This window comes from Bombina bombina, chromosome 3, assembly GCF_027579735.1.
Source record: "Bombina bombina isolate aBomBom1 chromosome 3, aBomBom1.pri, whole genome shotgun sequence".
Taxonomy (NCBI): domain Eukaryota; kingdom Metazoa; phylum Chordata; class Amphibia; order Anura; family Bombinatoridae; genus Bombina; species Bombina bombina.
This window is the reverse complement of record NC_069501.1, coordinates 279,456,342-279,477,995: the sequence shown is the minus strand read 5'-3', so window position 1 is coordinate 279,477,995 and position 21,654 is coordinate 279,456,342. Positions and strand designations below refer to the sequence as shown.

Genomic DNA, 21,654 nt, shown 5'->3' with positions numbered 1-21,654 from the left:
GCATCCACTGCCTCCGCCTGAGGATCCCGGGATCTGGACAGATACCTGGGAAGTTTCTTGTTTAGATGAGACGCCATCAGATCTATTTCTGGAAGTTCCCACATTTGAACAATCTGAAGAAATACCTCTGGGTGAAGAGACCATTCGCCCGGATGCAACGTTTGGCGACTGAGATAATCCGCTTCCCAATTGTCTACACCTGGGATATGAACCGCAGAGATTAGACAGGAGCTGGATTCCGCCCAAACCAAAATTCGAGATACTTCTTTCATAGCCAGAGGACTGTGAGTCCCTCCTTGATGATTGATGTATGCCACAGTTGTGACATTGTCTGTCTGAAAACAAATGAACGATTCTCTCTTCAGAAGAGGCCAAAACTGAAGAGCTCTGAAAATTGCACGGAGTTCCAAAATATTGATCGGTAATCTCACCTCCTGAGATTCCCAAACTCCTTGTGCCGTCAGAGATCCCCACACAGCTCCCCAACCTGTGAGACTTGCATCTGTTGAAATTACAGTCCAGGTCGGAAGCACAAAAGAAGCCCCCTGAATTAAACGATGGTGATCTGTCCACCATGTTAGAGAGTGTCGAACAATCGGTTTTAAAGATATTAATTGAGATATCTTCGTGTAATCCTTGCACCATTGCTTCAGCATACAGAGCTGAAGAGGTCGCATGTGAAAACGAGCAAAGGGGATCGCGTCCGATGCAGCAGTCATAAGACCTAGAATTTCCATGCATAAGGCTACCGAAGGGAATGATTGTGACTGAAGGTTTCGACAAGCTGTAATCAACTTTAGACGTCTCTGGTCTGTTAAAGACAGAGTCATGGACACTGAATCCATCTGGAAACCCAGAAAGGTTACCCTTGTCTGAGGAATCAAAGAACTTTTTGGTAAATTGATCCTCCAACCATGATCTTGAAGAAACAACACAAGTCGATTCGTATGAGATTCTGCTAAATGTAAAGACTGAGCAAGTACCAAGATATCGTCCAAATAAGGAAATACCACAATACCCTGTTCTCTGATTACAGACAGCAGGGCACCGAGAACCTTTGTAAAAATTCTTGGAGCTGTAGCTAGGCCAAACGGCAGAGCCACAAACTGGTAATGCTTGTCCAGAAACGAGAATCTCAGGAACTGATAATGATCTGGATGAATCGGAATATGCAGATATGCATCCTGTAAATCTATTGTGGACATATAATTCCCTTGCTGAACAAAAGGTAAGATAGTCCTTACAGTTACCATCTTGAACGTTGGTATCCTTACATAACGATTCAATATTTTTAGATCCAGAACTGGTCTGAAAGAATTCTCCTTCTTTGGTACAATGAAGAGATTTGAATAAAACCCCATCCCCTGTTCCGGAACTGGAACTGGCATAATTACTCCAGTCAACTCTAGATCTGAAACACATTTCAGAAATGCTTGAGCTTTTACTGGATTTACTGGGACACGGGAAAGAAAAAATCTCTTTGCAGGAGGTCTCAACTTGAAACCAATTCTGTACCCTTCTGAAACAATGCTCTGAATCCAAAAATTGTGAACAGAATTGATCCAAATTTCCTTGAAAAAACGTAACCTGCCCCCTACCAGCTGAGCTGGAATGAGGGCCGCACCTTCATGTGGACTTAGAAGCAGGCTTTGCCTTTCTAGCTGGCTTGGATTTATTCCAGACTGGAGATGGTCTCCAAACTGAAACTGCTCCTGAGGATGAAGGATCAGGCTTTTGTTCTTTGTTGAAACGAAAGGAACGAAAACGATTATTAGCCCTGTTTTTACCTTTAGATTTTTTATCCTGTGGTAAAAAAGTTCCTTTCCCACCAGTAACAGTTGAAATAATGGAATCCAACTGAGAACCAAATAATTTGTTACCCTGGAAAGAAATGGAAAGTAAAGTTGATTTAGAAGCCATATCAGCATTCCAAGTTTTAAGCCATAAAGCTCTTCTAGCTAAAATAGCTAGAGACATAAACCTGACATCAACTCTGATAATATCAAAAATGGCATCACAGATAAAATTATTAGCATGCTGAAGAAGAATAATAATATCATGAGAATCACGATGTGTTACTTGTTGCGCTAAAGTTTCCAACCAAAAAGTTGAAGCTGCAGCAACATCAGCCAAAGATATAGCAGGTCTAAGAAGATTACCTGAACACAGATAAGCTTTTCTTAGAAAGGACTCAATTTTCCTATCTAGAGGATCCTTAAACGAAGTACCATCTGACGTAGGAATAGTAGTACGTTTAGCAAGGGTAGAAATAGCCCCATCAACTTTAGGGATCTTGTCCCAAAATTCTAATCTGTCAGACGGCACAGGATATAATTGCTTAAAACGTTTAGAAGGAGTAAATGAATTACCCAAATTATCCCATTCTTTGGAAATTACTGCAGAAATAGCATTAGGAACAGGAAAAACTTCTGGAATAACCACAGGAGCTTTAAATACCTTATCTAAACGTTTAGAATTAGTATCAAGAGGACCAGAATCCTCTATTTCTAAAGCAATTAGTATTTCTTTAAGTAAAGAACGAATAAATTCCATTTTAAATAAATATGAAGATTTATCAGCATCAACCTCTGAGACAGAATCCTCTGAACCAGAGGAATCATCAGAATCAGAATGATGTTCATTTAAAAATTCATCTGTAGGGAGAGAAGTTTTAAAAGATTTTTTACGTTTACTAGAAGGAGAAATAACAGACATAGCCTTCTTTATGGATTCAGAAACAAAATCTCTTATATTATCAGGAACATTCTGCACCTTAGATGTTGAAGGAACTGCAACAGGCAATGGTACTTTACTAAAGGAAATATTATCTGCTTTAACAAGTTTGTCATGACAATCAATACAAACAACAGCTGGAGGAATAGCTACCAAAAGTTTACAGCAGATACACTTAGCTTTGGTAGATTCAGCACTTGACAGCGATTTTCCTGTAGTATCTTCTGACTCAGATGCAACGTGAGACATCTTGCAATATGTAAGAGAAAAAACAACATATATATAAAGCAAAATTGATCAAACTCCTTAAATGACAGTTTCAGGAATGGGAAAAAATGCCAAAGAACAAGCTTCTAGCAACCAGAAGCAATAAAAAATGAGACTTAAATAATGTGGAGACAAAAGTGACGCCCATATTTTTTCGCGCCAAATAAGACGCCCACATTATTTGGCGCCTAAATGCTTTTTGGCGCCAAAAATGACGCCACATCCGGAACGCCGACATTTTTGGCACAAAATAACGTCAAAAAATGACGCAACTTCCGGCGACACGTATGACGCCGGAAACGGAAATAGAATTTTTGCGCCAAAAAAGTCCGCGCCAAGAATGACGCAATAAAATGAAGCATTTTCAGCCCCCGCGAGCCTAACAGCCCACAGGGAAAAAGTCAAATTTTAAGGTAAGAAAAATGTTAAATTAAAATGCATTATCCCAAATATGAAACTGACTGTCTGAAAATAAGGAAAGTTGAACATTCTGAGTCAAGGCAAATAAATGTTTGAATACATATATTTAGAACTTTATAAACAAAGTGCCCAACCATAGCTAGGAGTGTCACAGAAAATAAGACTTACTTACCCCAGGACACTCATCTACATATAGCAGATAGCCAAACCAGTACTGAAACGAGAATCAGCAGAGGTAATGGTATATATAAGAGTATATCGTCGATCTGAAAAGGGAGGTAAGAGATGAATCTCTACGACCGATAACAGAGAACCTATGAAATAGACCCCTTAGAAGGAGATCACTGCATTCAAATAGGCAATACTCTCCTCACATCCCTCTGACATTCACTGCACGCTGAGAGGAAAACCGGGCTCCAACTTGCTGCGGAGCGCATATCAACGTAGAATCTAGCACAAACTTACTTCACCACCTCCATCGGAGGCAAAGTTTGTAAAACTGAATTGTGGGTGTGGTGAGGGGTGTATTTATAGGCATTTTGAGGTTTGGGAAACTTTGCCCCTCCTGGTAGGAATGTATATCCCATACGTCACTAGCTCATGGACTCTTGCTAATTACATGAAAGAAAATATTTTGAAGAACATGGAAGCAATAGTATGCTGGGACTGAATATTAATTTTACCTGTGCTGCAGATTACCATTTATAAAATTAAATTTGTCAATGTTTAAAAACGATACTCTCCATATTTACTTTTTTTCTAAATAAGCCACAAACTCATAATACATAAGCCATTAAAAAAGCAAAAAATAATAGGTTAGATAATACTGCATTATAGCAGATGGTTTGCTAGTATTGCTTATGCTGGAGGATTTATTAGGAAAAAAGTGCAACACACAAATCTGCATTTTATTAGTCTGTTGCACAAATCCAGCAGGAAAGTGATGTCTAAAAACGCAGCGATATTGGGGATTTGCTTCCCTGCTGAAAAACTAATGTTGAATATATACACATGCCTATTAAATACAACTTACTGAAGGAGGGGTTTGGACTGGAAAAACCTGCAGTAGGTGTCCCAAATGTAAGTGTTCCAGGAGTAGAGGTGCTTTGACCAAATGCGGTAGCTGAACCTGCCAAGAAAAAAAAAAACCCCAAAAACTCGCAACAGTTAGAAAACCTGAATTACAGCCATTACTCTCCATCATTTTTATAAATTTGTCATTTAAAAATGTGTACAACATATATTCACATGTACAGTATTTAACAGCACACCCCACAAAATACTGAAACTAATGGAGGGGATAGCTTAAAGAGAAGAAATATTCACAAGGAAGAAAAAATACCTTACTTTGGAAATAAAAGAAGAAAGTATTGGCTATAATTAGTAAAAAATTCACCAATAAAGAAACATAAGATTAAAATGAAGTGTTAAAGGGCCATAATACCCAAATGTTGAAACACTTGAAAGTGATGCAGCATAGCTGTAAAAAGCTGACTAGAAAATATCACCTGAACATCTCTATGTAAAAAAGAAAGATATTTTACCTCAAAAGTTTCTCAGTAGCCACATCCCATTGTAAAGGACTTCTAAGCAGCAAATCAGTATGTCTGTCCTGGGACAGCGGAAGGGGCGAGCTTACGTGCACTCTCATCTTATTTCCCTATTCGGTTTAAAGGAAGTTTGCTATGAAATCTCATGAGATCACAGTAAAAAAAAAAAAGAGTTCATGACCTCAGCACTGCTGATGCCGATTGGCTGCTGTTCATTTCTTCATTTTTTTTTTTTTTTACCTGCAGCTGGGCAGCAGCTGAGTATAACTTTTTACACAGAACTTATTCTGCTGAGCTGAGGAGATTGTGAGGTAAAATATCTTCCTTTTTTAAATAGAGATGTTCAGGTGATATTTTCCGGTCAGCTTTTTACAGTTATACTGCATCAGTTTCAAGTGATTTAGCATATGAGTATTATGTCCCTTTAAAACATTTTTATGGATTTATGGAATAATAAATAAAAAGGTAAGAAACATTACATAGAATATTTACTCACCAAATGAAGGCTTGTTCTCAGCTGCCCCAAAACTGAAAGATGTACCAACATTATTCTGTGACACAGATGAGCTACCAAAAGCTGGGGTTGCGGGTGCAGAGCCTTGTGCTGCTCCAAAGTTAAATCCACTGCTGCCAGTAGAGCTGCTTTGAGTACTGCTGCCAAAAGTTACATTGTTTGATGTTGCACCAAATGAGAATGGCTGTTGAGTACCACTTCCAAAAATGTTGTTAGTAGGAGCAGCACTGGTACCAGGTTGAGTGTTGCTTGCAGTCCCAAAAGTTGTGGCCTTTGTTGCTGCAGCAGTTGAATTGCCAAAATTAAACGTGGTATTCATTCCACCGAACGTTGGTTGAGCACTGGTTCCAAATGGTGGTTGCTGGGAATTTCCAAATGCTGGCTGAGTATTTGTTCCAAATGCTGGCTGTCCAACTGAACCTCCAAAACTTGGGATAGGAGTAGGTGTGGGTTTGCTAGGTTGCACCTCACTTGTAGAATTAACTTTGAAGGCAGTTTGGCTATTGTTCACAGAGAATGCTGATGTGTTTGTGGAAGTGCCAAAAGCAGCAGTAAAAGCAGAGGTGGTAGACCCAAATGCTGTGGAAAGTTGAGTTTGAGAAGTTGAAACAGGAGCTTTTGCAACACCAAAAAGATTAAAACCAGCAGTAGCTTGAGAGGTAGGAATTTGTCCAAAGGGAACAGCCGGCTTTGCCTCAGGGGCTGCAACTGGATTCCCCAAAATTGAGGTGGTTCCAGAGGAAGAGGACATGCTCTGTGAGGCAACTCCAAACTGGAATGTAGATGCAGTAGTGGAGCTGGTACTGCTATTGGCAGAAGTGGAGGGAGCAAATGATGGTTTAGCAATACCAAGACCTGTGCTGGTTCCACTCAAGCTGGAAAAAGAGGAGATAGGAGCAGAAGCAGGTGCAGATGTAGACGTTGAGGTCATCTGAAAATTGAAAGGTGATGAAGCGGACGAAGAGGCTAAATGGCTATCTGGATTCCCAAATATTTTTGGGAATGTGGAATCAGAGCCTGAACTAGTTGTTGCAGAAAATGTAGAAGATGACAAAGCAACTGATGGAGGGGTTGTAGTCTGATTAGGTTCAAAGATTGGCTTAAAGGAAGTCTGTAGATTTTTTTCTTCAGGTTTACTTAGAATTTCAAAAAGAAGACCATTCTTTGGAGCTGGAGCCTCCTGTTTGGGTTGAGCCAGTAATGTTTGTGTTAGAGTGTTGCTAGCTGTTGTGACTACTGTTGATACAGAAAGTGAGGGTGTAGATGCTATTGAAGGTTTAGTTTCAGATGCATTTAAGCCAAGACCAAATGATCCCAGAGCTATACTTGGTGCAGCAGTATTTGCTTGTGTAGTGCTCTGTGTCACAGACACAGCTGATTTAGTAGCTGAGCAGAGGGGGAGAAAAGGAAATAAAAAAAAAAAAAAAAAAAAGTATTAGAGTGGCACAATCTTACACAGCAACTCCTTCAACTTTATGACTACTGAAATACATTCATGGCATAAAATAGGGAGTAGCATTTATCCCAAAGTCTTACTTCTAAATAACCAAAATATTTTTGTTCCAAAATCTGAAAAGCAAAGTTTAAAAAAAAAAAAAAAAAAAAAAAAAAAAAAAAAAAAAGAAGAAATGTGGTTACATTTCTTATAAACCACATGACTTTGTATGACCTTACCTTGAGTGCTCTCCTGGCTCTGCATTTTGGCAAGACTCTGCAGGAGCAGATTGCTGCCAGCAGTAGGGGTTTGTGACTCCAGTGGTGATACAGAAGTTGCAGCAAGGGTAAAAGTAACTGGTACTTTCAAGGCTGAAGTACCCGTGGATGCAGAGCTGATTGGGACAGTGTCTGTGTGCGTATGGAAGAGAAAAACATGGAACACAATTCTTAGAGGATACTTTTTCAAAAACAAGTTTGCTTTGCTTTTTGTTTAACTTGGTATGCAAGACAGGACATGCAACTCAATTACATAATTTGAGGTATATACCCCCCCCCCCCCTAAAAAAAAAACAGAATTTATGCTTACCTGATAAATTACTTTCTCTTACGGTGTATCCAGTCCACGGATTCATCCTTACTTGTGAGATATTCTCAATCCCTACAGGAAGTGGCAAAGAGAGCACACAGCAGAGCCGTCCATATAGCTCCCCTCAGGCTCCGCCCCCCCAGTCATTCGACCGACGGTTAGGAGAAAAAGGAGAAACCATAGGGTGCAGTGGTGACTGTAGTTTTACAAAAATAAATTTGACCTGACTTAATTGCCAGGTTGGGCCGTGGACTGGATACACCGTAAGAGAAAGTAATTTATCAGGTAAGCATAAATTCGGTTTTCTCTTACATGGTGTATCCAGTCCACGGATTCATCCTTTACTTGTGGGATACCAATACCAAAGCTTTAGGACACGGATGAAGGGAGGGAACAAGTCAGGTAACCTAAACAGAAGGCACCACTGCTTGCAAAACCTTTCTCCCAAAAATAGCCTCAGAAGAAGCAAAAGTATCGAATTTGTAAAATTTGGCAAAAGTATGCAGTGAAGACCAAGTCGCTGCCTTACAAATCTGTTCAACAGAAGCCTCATTTTTAAAAGCCCATGTGGAAGCCACAGCTCTGGTGGAATGAGCTGTAATTCGTTCAGGAGGCTGCTGTCCAGCAGTCTCATAAGCCAATCGGATGATGCTTTTCAGCCAGAAGGAAAGAGAGGTAGCAGTCTCTTTCTGACCTCTCCTCTTACCAGAATAGACAACAAACAAGGATGATGTTTGTCTGAAATCTTTAGTTGCATTTAAATAGAATTTTAAGGCACGAACCACATCAAGATTGTGTAACAGTCGTTCCTTCTTAGAAACTGGATTAGGGCACAAAGAAGGAACAATGATTTCCTGGTTAATATTCTTATTAGAAACCACTTTTGGAAGGAAACCAGGTTTGGTACGCAAAACAACCTTATCTGCATGGAACACCAGATAGGGTGAATCACACTGCAAAGCAGACAATTCAGAGACTCTTCGAGCAGAAGATATAGCTACCAAAAACAAAACTTTCCAAGATAATAACTTAATATCTATGGAATGTAAAGGTTCAAACGGAACCCCTTGAAGAACTGAAAGAACTAAATTTAGACTCCATGGAGGAGCCACAGGTTTGTAGACAGGCTTGATTCTAACTAGGGCCTGTGCAAACGCCTGAACGTCTGGTACAGCTGCCAGAGACGCTTGTGTAACAGGATAGACAGAGCAGATATCTGTCCCTTTAAGGAACTAGCTGACAAACCTTTCTCCAATCCTTCTTGGAGAAAAGACAAAATCCTTGGAATCCTAATCTTACTCCACGAGTAACCCTTGGATTCACACCAACAAAGATATTTCCGCCATATCTTATGGTAAATTTTCCTGGTGACAGGCTTTCTGGCCTGGATCAGAGTATCTATAACTGTTTCAGAGAACCCACACTTAGCTAGAATTAAGCGTTCAATCTCCAAGCAGTCAGTTGCAGAGAAACTAGATTTGGATGCTTGAAGATCCTGCCTCGATGGCAGTTTCCATGGTGGAACCGATGACATGTCCACTAGGCCTGCATACCAAGTCCTGCGTGGTCACGCAGGCGCTATCAATTACTGAAGCCTTCTCCTGTTTGATTCTGGCTACTAGCCGAGGGAGAAGAGGAAACGGTGGAAAGACATAAGCTAGACTGAATGACCAAGGCGCTACTAAAGCATCTATCAATGCCGCCTTGGGATCCCTGGACCTGGATCCGTAAAAGGGAAGTTTGGTGTTCTGACAGGACGCCATCAGATCCAATTCTGGAATGCCCCATAGCTGGGTCAGCTGAGCAAAAACCTCCGGGTGGAGTTCCCACTCCCCCGGATGGAAAGTCTGACGACTCAGAAAATCCGCCTCCCAGTTGTCTACTCCTGGGATGTGAATTGCAGAAAGATGGCAGGAGTGATCCTCCGCTCATTTGATGATCTTGGTTACTTCCTTCATCGCTAGGGAGCTCTTTGTTCCTCCCTGATGATTGATGTACGCTACAGTTGTGATGTTGTCCGACTGAAATCGGATGAATTTGGCCTCCGCTAGTTGAGGCCATGCCTGGAGCGTATTGAATATCGCTCTCAGTTCCAAAATGTTTATCGGGAGAAGAGATTCTTCCCGAGACCATAGACCCTGAGCTTTCAGGGAGTCCCAGACCGTACCCCAGCCTAACAGACTGGCATTGGTTGTGACAATGATCCACTCCGGTCTGCGGAAGCTCATTCCCTGAGATAGGTGACCCTGAGACAACCACCAGAGAAGAGAGTCTCTGGTTTTCTGGTCATTTGTATTTGAGGAGACAAATCTGCATAATCCCCATTCCATTGTTTGAGCATGCACAGTTGCAGTGGTCTTAGATGAATTCGGGCAAAAGGGACAACGTCCATTGCCGCAACCATTAATCCGATTACCTCCATGCACTGAGCCACAGAAGGCCGAGGAATGGAATGAAGAACTCCGCAAGTAGTTAAGAGCTTTGACTTCCTGACCTCTGTCAGAAATATTTTCATTTCTACCGAGTCTATTAGTGTTCCCAGGAAGGGAACCCTTGTGAGCGGGGACAGAGAACCCTTTTCTACGTTCAGCTTCCACCCGTGAGACCTTAGAAAAGCCAGAACAATGTCCGTATGAGCCTTGGCTCTTTGAAAAGACGACGCCTGTATTAAGATGTCGTCTAGATAAGGTGCTACTGCAATGGCCCGCGGTCTTAGTACCGCTAGAAGGGACCCTAACACCTTTGTGAAAATTCTGGGAGCGGTGGCCAACCCGAAAGGAAGGGCCACGAACTGGTAATGCGTGTCCAGAAAGGCGAACTTTAGGAACTGATGATGATGATCTTTGTGGATAGGAATATGTAGGTACGCATCCTTTAGATCCACGGTAGTCATATTGACCTTTCTGGGTCATCGGCAAGATTGTCCGAATGGTTTCCATTTTGAAAGATGGAACTCTGAGGAATTTTTTTAGAATTTTTAGATCCAGGATTGGCCTGAAAGTTCCTTCCTTTTTTGTGAACTACAAACAGGTTTGAGTAAAATCCCAGTCCTTGTTCTGCAATTGGAACTGGGTGCATCACTCCCATCTTTAGAAGATCTTCTACGCAGCGTAAGAACGCCTGTTTCTTTGTCTGGTCTGAAGACAAACGAGAAATGTGGAACCTTCCCCTTGGGGGAGAGTCCTTGAATTCTAGAAGATACCCCTGAGCAACAATTTCTAATGCCCAGGGATCTGGAACATCTATTGCCCAAGCCTGAGCAAAGAGAGAAAGTCTGCCCCCTACTAGATCCGGTCCCGAATCGGGGGCTACCCCTTCATGCTGTCTTGGTAGCAAGCGCAGGCTTCTTAGCCTGTTTACCTTTATTCCAGCCCTGCAAGGGTTTCCAGGTTGCTTTGGGCTGTGAAGAGTTACCCTCTTGCTTTGCGGCAGCAGAGGTTGAAGCAGGTCCGCTCCTGAAGTTGCGAAAGGAGCGAAAATTAGCCTTGTTTTTGGCCTTAAACGGTCTATCCTGCGGGAGGCATTGCCCTTCCCCCCCAGTGATATCCGCGATAATTTCCTTCAGCTCGGGACCAAAAAGGGTCTTTCCCTTGAAAGGAATGTTTAGTAACTTTGTTTTGGACGACACGTCAGCCGACCATGATTTGAGCCAAAGCGCTCTTCGCGCCATAATGGCAAAACCTGAATTTTTCGCCGCTAACTTAGCTAATTGGAAAGCGGCATCAGTGATAAAAGAAATAGCCAGCTTTAGAGCATGAATTCTATCCATGACTTCGTCATATGAAGTCTCCCTCTGGAGCGACTCCTCCAGCGCCTCAAACCAAAAAGCCGCTGCAGTAGTTACAGGAATAATGCAGGCAATTGTCTGAAGAAGGAAACCTTGCTGAACAAACATTTTCTTCAGCAAACCTTCCAATTTTTTATCCATAGGGTCTTTAAAAGCACAACTGTCTTCTATTGGTATAGTTGTACGCTTAGCAAGTGTTGAAACTGCTCCCTCTACCTTAGGGACCGTCTGCCACGCGTCCCGCCTGGGGTCATTTATGGGGAACATTTTCTTAAAGATAGGGGGGGGGGAAACAAAAGGTACACCTGGTCTCTCCCACTCCCTAGTCACAATATCCGCCACCCTCTTCGGGATCGGAAACGCATCAGTGTATACAGGGACCTCTAAAAACCTGTCCATTTTACACAATTTTTCTGGGACCACCATGGGGTTACAATCATCCAGCGTAGCTAAAACCTCCTTAAGCAGGACGCGGAGGTGTTCCAGCTTAAATTTAAACGCTAATGAATATGACTGCCCGCTGATTAACTTTTCCTGTGTCAGAAATTTCTCCCTCGGACAGACCATCCCTCACTGCCACTTCAGAGTGTTGTGAGGGTACAACAGATCAATCATCCAAAGCTTCTGATTGCTCATCCTCTGTTCTTAAAACTGAGCTATCACGCTTCTTTGGAAAAACTGGCAGTTTGGATAGAAATGCCGCAAGGGAATTATCCATGACTGCTGCTAATTGCTGTAGAGTAATAGGGCCCAATGCGCTAGAGGTACTAGGCAACGCTTGCGCGGGCGTAACTGGTGTCGACACATGGGGAGAGGAAGGAGGACTATCCTCATTACCTTCCGTCAAAGAATCATCTTGGGCTACATTTTTAAGTGTCACTGCATGGTCATTAAAATGTTTAGATACCTTAGCACACTTTAAACACAAATGCAATGGGGGTACCGGTCTATCTGTAGGCTCAGACATGTTAGACAGACTTAGACAGCACTCAATACAGTAAAATACACTTTTTGAAAAAAACGGTACTGTGCCTTTAAATAATAAAAAGAGCACACTTTTTTACCAAATCCCAAAAAAACATCCAATCTTTATGAAATTTTCACCATATGATCCTAATGCTTTGAAATGATTGCACACTAAGTTTCAAGACAATTAACCCCTTATTGCCCAAACCGGAGCAAATCGAAGCAGGCCACCGGTTTAACACACTACAGCACCATGCCAAAGTCTCTGCTGTGGCCCTACCTTCCTTGGGGATTAGTTTTGGACGAAAATAAGCCTCCCTGGAGTCCTCCTGCAATCTCTGGACTCTACACGTGAAGCTGCATGAAGCTGTCTTGCAAAAGAACTGTGCAACTGAGGCGCGAAAATTAGGCCCCCTCCCTCTTCACTCCGGAGTTCTGGGGCCTTCGTAAGTCAAATTAGGTGTCTAAAAATATGCCAGGTGTAAAAAAAAAACCAAAAAGTGTTCCAAACATAATAAACACTTGTGCAAATATCAGATTATAGTAATAAAATAATCGATTGTCCCCATAACAGTGTCCACCAGTGATTTAAGCCCTTTAACTAAGCCATCCTTCTATACTGAGTCTCAGAATATGGCTTACCTTCCCACATGGGGATTTCGGTCAGTCTTCTAGCATTACCAAGTCTTGTTAGAAAAAAAGTGACTGAGCATACCTTAAGCAGTTAAGTCTGCAAACTGTTCCCCCCAACTGAAGTTCTCCGGTACTCAACAGTCCTGTTTTTTAGTTACAACATGCTAAAATCTTTTCCTCTCAGCAGAAATCTTCATCACTTTCTGCCTCAGAGTAAATAGTACAAACCGGCACTATTTTAAAATAAACTCTTGATTGAAGAAATAAAAACTACAAATCTAACACCACATTCACTTTACCCTCCCGTGGAGATGCAACTTGTTAGAGCGGCAAAGAGAATGACTGGGGGGCGGAGCCTGAGGGGAGCTATATGGACAGCTCTGCTGTGTGCTCTCTTTGTCACTTCCTGTAGGGATTGAGAATATCCCACAAGTAAGGATGAATCCGTGGACTGGATACACCATGTAAGAGAAAAATATTTATTGCTTTTATGAATCTCAGTGGTCAGCCAAAAAAAAGCTGGCAAGTAAACTGAAGATACAGCAAATTCTACAGCAAGGTTCATATCCCTACACAATACTGACCAGTTTTGTATGGAATAAGATTGCTGTCAAAAAGGCAAGCGTGTTTCATGCTTTATCATTGTACATAAATTGTGACATGAATATAAATCTAAAATTTTAAATACAATTTATTTTTTGGGAAATACAATTTTTATTTTAGAATACAAATCTTTAGTTACAAATACAATTTTTTTTGGAAGCACAATCTTGTTTTTTGGAATTACACTTTTGTTTTTTGGAAATACAATACGATTTTCTCTTTTGAAAGCACAATTTATTTTTTTTGGAATTACACTTCCAGTATGTGTCAAAACACTGTCAAAAATAAAACTAGTTCCAATTTTGCTAAAGGACTTGTGATGTCACAGTATTTACTTCAGTATATGCCTGGGAAGTTGCTCTTTTGCTTAAAAATTGCAAAAATGGCTTACAATTCCAGCACATCAACATCTCAGGTAAACATACAACATGGCCTAACATGCCAGAAGTGATTATTCTCATTTGCGTCATACAACACTATACAAAGGAATATTGATTTTTGTGTTTTTAAACAGTTTTCATGGTAGCAGCAAAAACCTCACTGTTAGCATGTGGTCTTTTCAGAGTAAGTTTATGCTTTACCATAAAACATGCCCAAAGTGCTTATTCTGCTTTGTTTTATAATAACAAACTAAAGTATTTTGATTATTTAATCATAGCCTTTATATTAGCAGCTTTTTTTTCCCACATTTAATTGAAAGCAAGAGAGCAGCTACTTCCCAGGCAAACAGCGTGAATGCTGTGACAACACAAGTCCCTTAGTAAAATGTGAAATAGATTTATTTAAACAGTGTTTTGACACATGCTAGAAGTTTAATTCCAAGAAAAAAAGAATTGTACTTCCCAAAAAAAAAAAAAAAAAAAAGAAAAAAAAAAGATTGTATTGCATTTAAAAAAAAAAAATTGTATTCGAAAATTTAGATTTTTATGTCACAATTTATGTACAATCACAAACGCCTTTTTGACAGCAATCTTATTCCATAGTTTTGCTTATTTGCTTAGAATGGGTCAGAAAGACGAGTCACTTTTAAAAGTGAAAGAGGGGAAGTGTTTATTTTTAACCATTATCTTGTAAGAAGGGAGAATTTACTGGCGAGTTATCTAGGTATATGAGCCAAAATACAGATTGCTTTATTTCAGATTTCATTTCTAGTTCTCATATACAGTGTAGAAGATGATTAACAGCTGCGGCTTATTTTTCTGGTTAATAACCACATACTATGGCCTTAAACCACCTAATCAGAATTTCCAGGAGAAAAAAAAAAAAAAAAAAATTAATAGCACGTGGGTTATACTTTCTACGTTATTTTAGAAACAAATACAAAAAGCCACAGTTTAAAATTAGCAGGGAAAAAATGGGGAGGTGTGTGAATTAGGATAGAATTCCAAAATCAACTTAAAGGGACACTGAACCCAATTTTTTATTCTTTTGTGATTCAGATAAAGCATGCAATTTTAAGCAACTTTCTAATTTACTCCTATTAATTTTTCTTCGTTCTCTATCTTTATTTGAAAAAGAAGGCATCTAAGCTAAGGAGCCAGCAAATTTTTGGTTCAGTCCCTGGACAGCACTTGTTTATTGGTGGGTGAATTTATCCACCAATCAGCAAAAACAATCCACGTTGTTTACTAAAAATGGGCCAGCATTTAAACTTACAGTCTTGCTTTTCAAATAAAGATACCAAGAGAATGAAGTAAATTAGAAAGTTGCTTAAAATTGCATGCTCTATCTGAATCATGAAAGAAAAAATTTGGGTTCAGTGTCCCTTTAAACAAAAATACAAATACACACAATGACAACTGCCTAATAGGTTTCAGTGTACCTGTGACCTTTATTACCCAGTCTTGCACAGCCAACATGGTTATAATATACTTTTTACGTCTGTTAATACCTTTTATCTAAGCCTCTTCTGACAGCCCCCTGATCACATGACATTTTATTTATTATCTAATTGACTTGCATTTTAGCCAATTAGTGCTGTGTTGTAATGTATTCTGATGGATTGGAATGGTGTTCTATATTGTCGAATACTTGTAGTCCCAAAGCAAAGTACACACACATAATGGCAGAAGTACAAGCAGTTGCCCTCTATTCACCACTCACTCGGAGCATCTCAGCACTGCAAAGCCACACATTCCTAATACTAAGCTTAACCAGCACTTACTCTTGGCCTGTTATCACTAGCACAGAGCACTATAAAAAACATAATTTATGCTTACCTGATAAATTTATTTCTCTTGTGTTGTATCGAATCCATGGATTCATCCATACTTGTGGGATACCAATACCAAAGCTTTAGGACACGGATTAAGGGAGGGACAAGACAGGGACCTTAAACGGAAGGCACCACTGCTTGTAGAACCTGTCTCCCAAAAATAGCCTCAGAAGAAGCAAAAGTATTGAATTTGGAATCTGTTCAACAGAAGCCTCATTTTTAAAAGCTCATGTGGAAGCCACTGCTCTATTAGAATGAGCAGTAATTCTTTCAGGACGCTGCTGGCCAGCAGTCTCATAAGCCAAACGGATGATGCTTTTCAGCCAAAAGGAAAGAGAGGTAGCCGTAGCCTTTTGACCTCTCCGTTTACCAGAATAAACAACAATGAAGATGTTTGATGGAAATCTTTAGTTGCTTGTAGAAGTAGAACTTTAAAGCACGAACCACATCAAGATTGTGCAACAGACGTTCCTTCTTTGATGAAGGATTAGGACACAGTGAAGGAACAACAATCTTCTGATTGATATTCCTATTAGAAACAACCTTAGGAAGAAACCCAGGATTGGTACGCAAAACCACCTTATCTGCATGGAAAACAAGGTAAGGTGAGTCACACTGTAAAGCAGATAACTCAGAAACTCTTCGAGCCAAAGAGATAGCTACTAAAAACAAAACTTTCCAAGATAGAAGCTTAATATCTATGGAATGCATAGGTTCAAACGGAACCCCTTGAAGAACTTTAAGAACTAAGTTTAGGCTCCATGGTGGAGCAACAGGTTTAAATACAGGCTTGATCCTGACCAAGGCCTAACTAAATGCTTGAACGTCTGGGACATCTGCCAGACGTTTGTGTAAAAGAATAGACAAAGCAGATATTTGTCCTTTTAACAAACTAGCTGATAATCCCTTCTACAATCCTTCTTGGAGAAAAGACAATATTCTAGGAATCCTAATCTTACTCCATGAATAACCCTTGGATTCACAACAATAAAAATATTTGCACCAAATCTTATGATAAATCTTCCTGGTGACAGGCTTTCTAGCTTGAATCAGGGTATCAATGATCGACTCTGAGAAACCACGCTTTGATAGAATCAGGCGTTAAATCTCCAAACAGTCAGATGCAAAGAAATTAGATTTGGATGCGTGAATGGACCTTGGATTAGAAGGTCCTGCCTCATTGGCAGAGACCACGGTGGAACCGATGACATGTCCACTAGGTCTGCATACCAAGTCCTGCGTGGCCAATTAGGTGCTATCAGAATCACCGAAGCCCTCTCCTGCTTGATTCTGGCAACCAGACGTGGGAGAAGAGGAAACGGTGGAAATACATAGGCCAGGTTGAAGGACCAGGGCACTGCTAGAACATCAGTACCGCCTGGGGATCCCGGGACCTGGACCCGTAACGAGGAAGTTTGGCATTCTGTCGAGACGCCATCAGATCCAATTCTGGTGTGCCCCATAGCCGAGTCAGCTGGGCAAATACCTCCGGATGGAGCTCCCACTGCCCTGGATTAAAAGTCTGACGACTTAGGAAATACGCCTCCCAGTTCTCTACTCCTGCGATATGGATTGCTGAGAGATGGCAAGAGTGATCCTCCGCCCATCGGATTATTTTGTTACCTCCATCGCTAGAGAACTCAGTGTTCCTCCTTGATGATTGATATAAGCTACAGTCGTGATGTTGTCCGACTGAAATCTGATGAATTTGGCCGCAGCTAGCTGAGGCCACGCCTGAAGCGCATTGAATATCGCTCTCAGTTGTAGAATGTTTATTGGGAAGAGAGTTTCCTCCTGAGACCACAAGCCCTGTGCTTTCATGGAGTTCCAGACTGCACCACAGCCTAGCAAGCTGGCATCTGTCATTACTATGAGCCACTCTGGCCTGCGGAAACACATTCCCTGAGACAGGTGGTCCTGAGACAACCACCAGAGAAGAGAATCTCTGGTCTCCTGGTCCAGATTTATTTGAGGAGATAAATCTGCATAATCCCCATTCCACTGTTTGAGCATGCATAGTTGCAGTGGTCTGAGGTGTAGGCGGGGGAAAAGGAACTATTTCCATTGCCGCTACCATGAGTCCGATTACCTCCATACACTGAGCCACTGATGGCCGAGGAATGGAATGAAGAGCTCGGCAAGTGGTTAAGAGTTTTGATTTTCTGACCTCCGTCAGAAATATTTTCATTTCTACCGAGTCTATCAGAGTCCCTAGGAAGGAAACTCTTGTGAGAGGGAAGAGAGAACTCTTTTTTTATGTTCACCTTCCTCCCATGAGATCTCAGAAAAACCAACACGATGTCCGTGTGAGACTTGGCTAGTTGGAAAGTCGACGCCTGAATTAAGATGCCGTCTAGATAAAGCGCCACTGCTATGCCCCGCGGTCTTAGAACCGCCAAAAGTGACCCTAGCACCTTTGTAAAAATTCTCGGAGCCGTGGCCAACCCGAAGGGAAGGGCCACGAATTGGTAATGCCTGTCCAGAAAGGCGAATCTGAGGAATTGATGATGATCTCTGTGAATAGGGATGTGTAGATATGCATCCTTTAAGTCCACAGTAGTCATATATTGACCCTCCTGGATCAAAGGCAGAATAGTCCGAATAGTCTCCATCTTGAATGATGGTACTCTGAGGAATTTGTTTAGAATTTTGAGATCCAAGATTGGTCTGAAAGTTTCCTCTTTTTTGGGAACCACAAACAGGTTTGAGTAAAACCCTAGCCCTTGTTCCACTTTTGGAACTGGGCGGATCACTCCCATGGTATGTAGGTCTTCTAGACAGCGCAAGAACGCCTCTTTCTTTGTCTGGTTTGCAGACGATTGAGAAATGTAAAATCTCCTCTTTGGGGGGGGGGGGGGGGGAGTCTGAAGTCCAGAAGATATCCCTGGGACACAATTTCTAAAGCCCAGGAATCGTGAACATCTCTTGCCGGAGCGAAGAGAGAGAGTCCGCCCCCCACTAGATCAGGTCCCGGATCGGGGGCTACCCCTTCATGCCGTCTTAGAGGCAGCTGCAGGCTTCTTGGCCTGTTTACCCTTGTTCCAAGCCTGGTTAGGTCTCCAGACTGACTTGGATTGGGCAAAATTCCCCTCTTGCTTTGCAGCAGAGGAAGCTGAAGCGGGACCACCCTTGAAGTTCTGAAAGGAACAAAAATTATTTTGTTTGGTCCTCATTTTATTTGTTTTATCCTGAGGGAGGACATGGCCTTTCCCTCCAGTGATGTCTGAAAGAATCTCTTTCAGTTCATGCCCGAATAGAGTCTTTCCTTTGAAAGTTTAGATTTTGAGGACACATCAGCAGACCAGGACTTAAGCCATAGCGCCCTGCGTGCTAAAATTGCAAAACCTGAATTCTTTGCCGCTAATTTAGCCATAATATCCTCTAATGGAGTCTCCATCTGAAGGGCCTCTTCTAGAGCCTCGAACCAGAAAGCAGCTGCAGTAGTTACAGGAACAATGCACGCAATATGTTGGAGAAGAAAACCTTGATGAACAAGAATTTTCTTCAGGAGACCCTGTAATTTTTTATCCATAGGATCTTTGAAAGCACAACTGTCTTCGATAGGTATAGTTGTACGCTTAGCAAGAGTAGAAATAGCTCCCTCCACCTTAGGGACCGTCTGCCACGAGTCCCGCATTGTGTCAGATATGGGAAACATTTTCTTAAAAACAGGAGGGGGAGCGAACGGAATACCTGGTCTATCCCACTCCTTAGTAACAATATTCACAATCCTCTTAGGGACTGGAAAAACATAAGTGTAAACAGGAACCTCTAAGTATTTGTCCATTTTACACAATTTCTCTGGGACCACTATAGGGTCACAATCATCTAGAGTCGCTAATACCTCCCTGAGCAATAAGCGGAGGTGGTCAAGCTTAAATTTAAAGGCCGTCATAACAGAATCTGTCTGAGGGAGCGCCTTTCCCGAATCAGAAATTTCACCCTCGGATAACAAATCCCTTACCCCTACTTCAGAACATTGTGAGGGTATATCGGATACGGCTACTAAAGTGTCAGACGGCTCAGCATTTGTTCTTAACCCAGAGCTGTCACGCTTTCCTTGTAAACCAGGCAGTTAAGATAAAACCTCTGTGAGGGTTGTATTCATAACTGTGGCCATGTCTTGTAAAGTAAATGAATTTGACGCACTAGAGGTACTTGGCATCACTTGTGCGGGCGTTACTGGTTGTGACACTTGGGAAAAGCTAGATGGCAAACCCTCATTCTCTTCTGTCTGAGAATCCTCTATTGTAATATTTTTAAGTGCAAAAATATGCTCTTTATAATTTAGACATATTAGTGCAAGTGGGACACATTCTAAGAGGGGGTTCCACAATGGCTTCTAAACACATTGAACAAGGATTTTCCTTGGTGTCAGACATTTTAAACAGGCTAGTAATGTAACAAGCAAGCTTGGAAAACACTTTAATCAAAGCAAATAACACTTAGAAAAAAACGGTACTGTGCCTTTAAGAGAAAAAAAGCTGCACAAACTCTGCAAAACAGTGTAAAAAAGCAGTAAACTCAACGAAATGTTTACAGTAGCATTACAAAGCCTTAGTAACTTTGCACAGCTATGCAAATAAACAATTAACCCCTTAATGTAAAAACCGGATTGACAAAACGTCAAAAACTGGTAAAAAAATGTTCAACACCTTGCCACAGCTCTGCTGTGGCGCCTACCTGCCCTTTAGGAACGATTTGTGGGGGGAAAAACTTCTTTACAGCCCTCAAACACAGTAGGAACCTCAGGAGAAGCAGCTGGATGTCTCTGAGGAAAAGAAACTGCACAACTGAGGCCTGAAAATAGGCCCCTCCCACCTCACTCGATGTTATGGGGCCTAAAAGAAACACACCTGAGTGTTTCTAAACTAGCCATGTGGGTTAATAACCCTTAAACCAGCCACAATGACCCCTTAAAGTCCCTCAAAAAACGTTATATTTGCATTTTTTATAAACAAAAACGTTTTTTTCCCATCAGTGTCACCAGTAACTAATGAGCCCTTTATGCAAGCTGGGATTCCTACTAAGTGTCTGAATACAGCTTACCCTTCCCATATGGGGATACTGTCAGCCTTTTCTAGAATTATCACAGTCTGTCTAGAAAAAAAACATAATTTATGCTTACCTGATAAATTCCTTTCTTCTGTAGTGTGATCAGTCCACGGGTCATCATTACTTCTGGGATATTACTCCTCCCCAACAGGAAGTGCAAGAAGATTCACCCAGCAGAGCTGCATATAGCTCCTCCCCTCTACGACACTCCCAGTCATTCGACCAAGGACCAACGAGAAAGGAAAAGCCAAGGGTGAAGTGGTGACTGGAGTATAAATTAAAAAATATTTACCTGCCTTAAAAACAGGGCGGGCCGTGGACTGATCACACTACAGAAGAAAGGAATTTATCAGGTAAGCATAAATTATGTTTTCTTCTGTTAAGTGTGATCAGTCCACGGGTCATCATTACTTCTGGGATACCAATACCAAAGCACAAGTACACGGATGACGGGAGGGATAGGCAGGCTCTTTATACAGAAGGAACCACTGCCTGAAGAACCTTTCTCCCAAAAATAGCCTCCGATGAAGCAAAAGTGTCAAATTTGTAAAATTTGGAAAACGTATGAAGCGAAGACCAAGTTGCAGCCTTGCAAATCTGTTCAACAGAGGCCTCATTCTTGAAGGCCCAAGTGGAAGCCACAGCTCTAGTAGAATGAGCTGTAATTCTTTCAGGAGGCTGCTGTCCAGCAGTCTCATAAGCTAAACGAATTATGCTACGAAGCCAAAAAGAAAGAGAGGTAGCGGAAGCTTTTTGACCTCTCCTCTGCCCAGAGTAAATGACAAACAGAGAAGACGTTTGTCGAAATTCCTTAGTTGCCTGTAAGTAAAATTTTAGAGCACGGACTACATCCAGGTTGTGCAGTAGACGTTCCTTCTTTGAAGAAGG

General features: G+C 41.4%; 1 protein-coding gene across 2 annotated transcripts in view; it reads right to left on the bottom strand.

Moving 5' to 3' along the window:
• POM121 (POM121 transmembrane nucleoporin) overlaps positions 1-21,654 on the bottom strand; it is a 68,051-nt gene that overhangs the window by 22,967 nt on the left and 23,430 nt on the right. For both annotated transcript variants that reach the window (XM_053706307.1, XM_053706308.1), the window contains 3 exons: positions 7,159-7,329; positions 5,467-6,870; positions 4,454-4,549 (listed from right to left, as the gene is read on the bottom strand). In XM_053706307.1, coding sequence (XP_053562282.1) covers positions 4,454-4,549; positions 5,467-6,870; positions 7,159-7,329 — 1,671 coding nt within the window. The remainder of the gene's footprint in view (positions 1-4,453; positions 4,550-5,466; positions 6,871-7,158; positions 7,330-21,654) is intronic.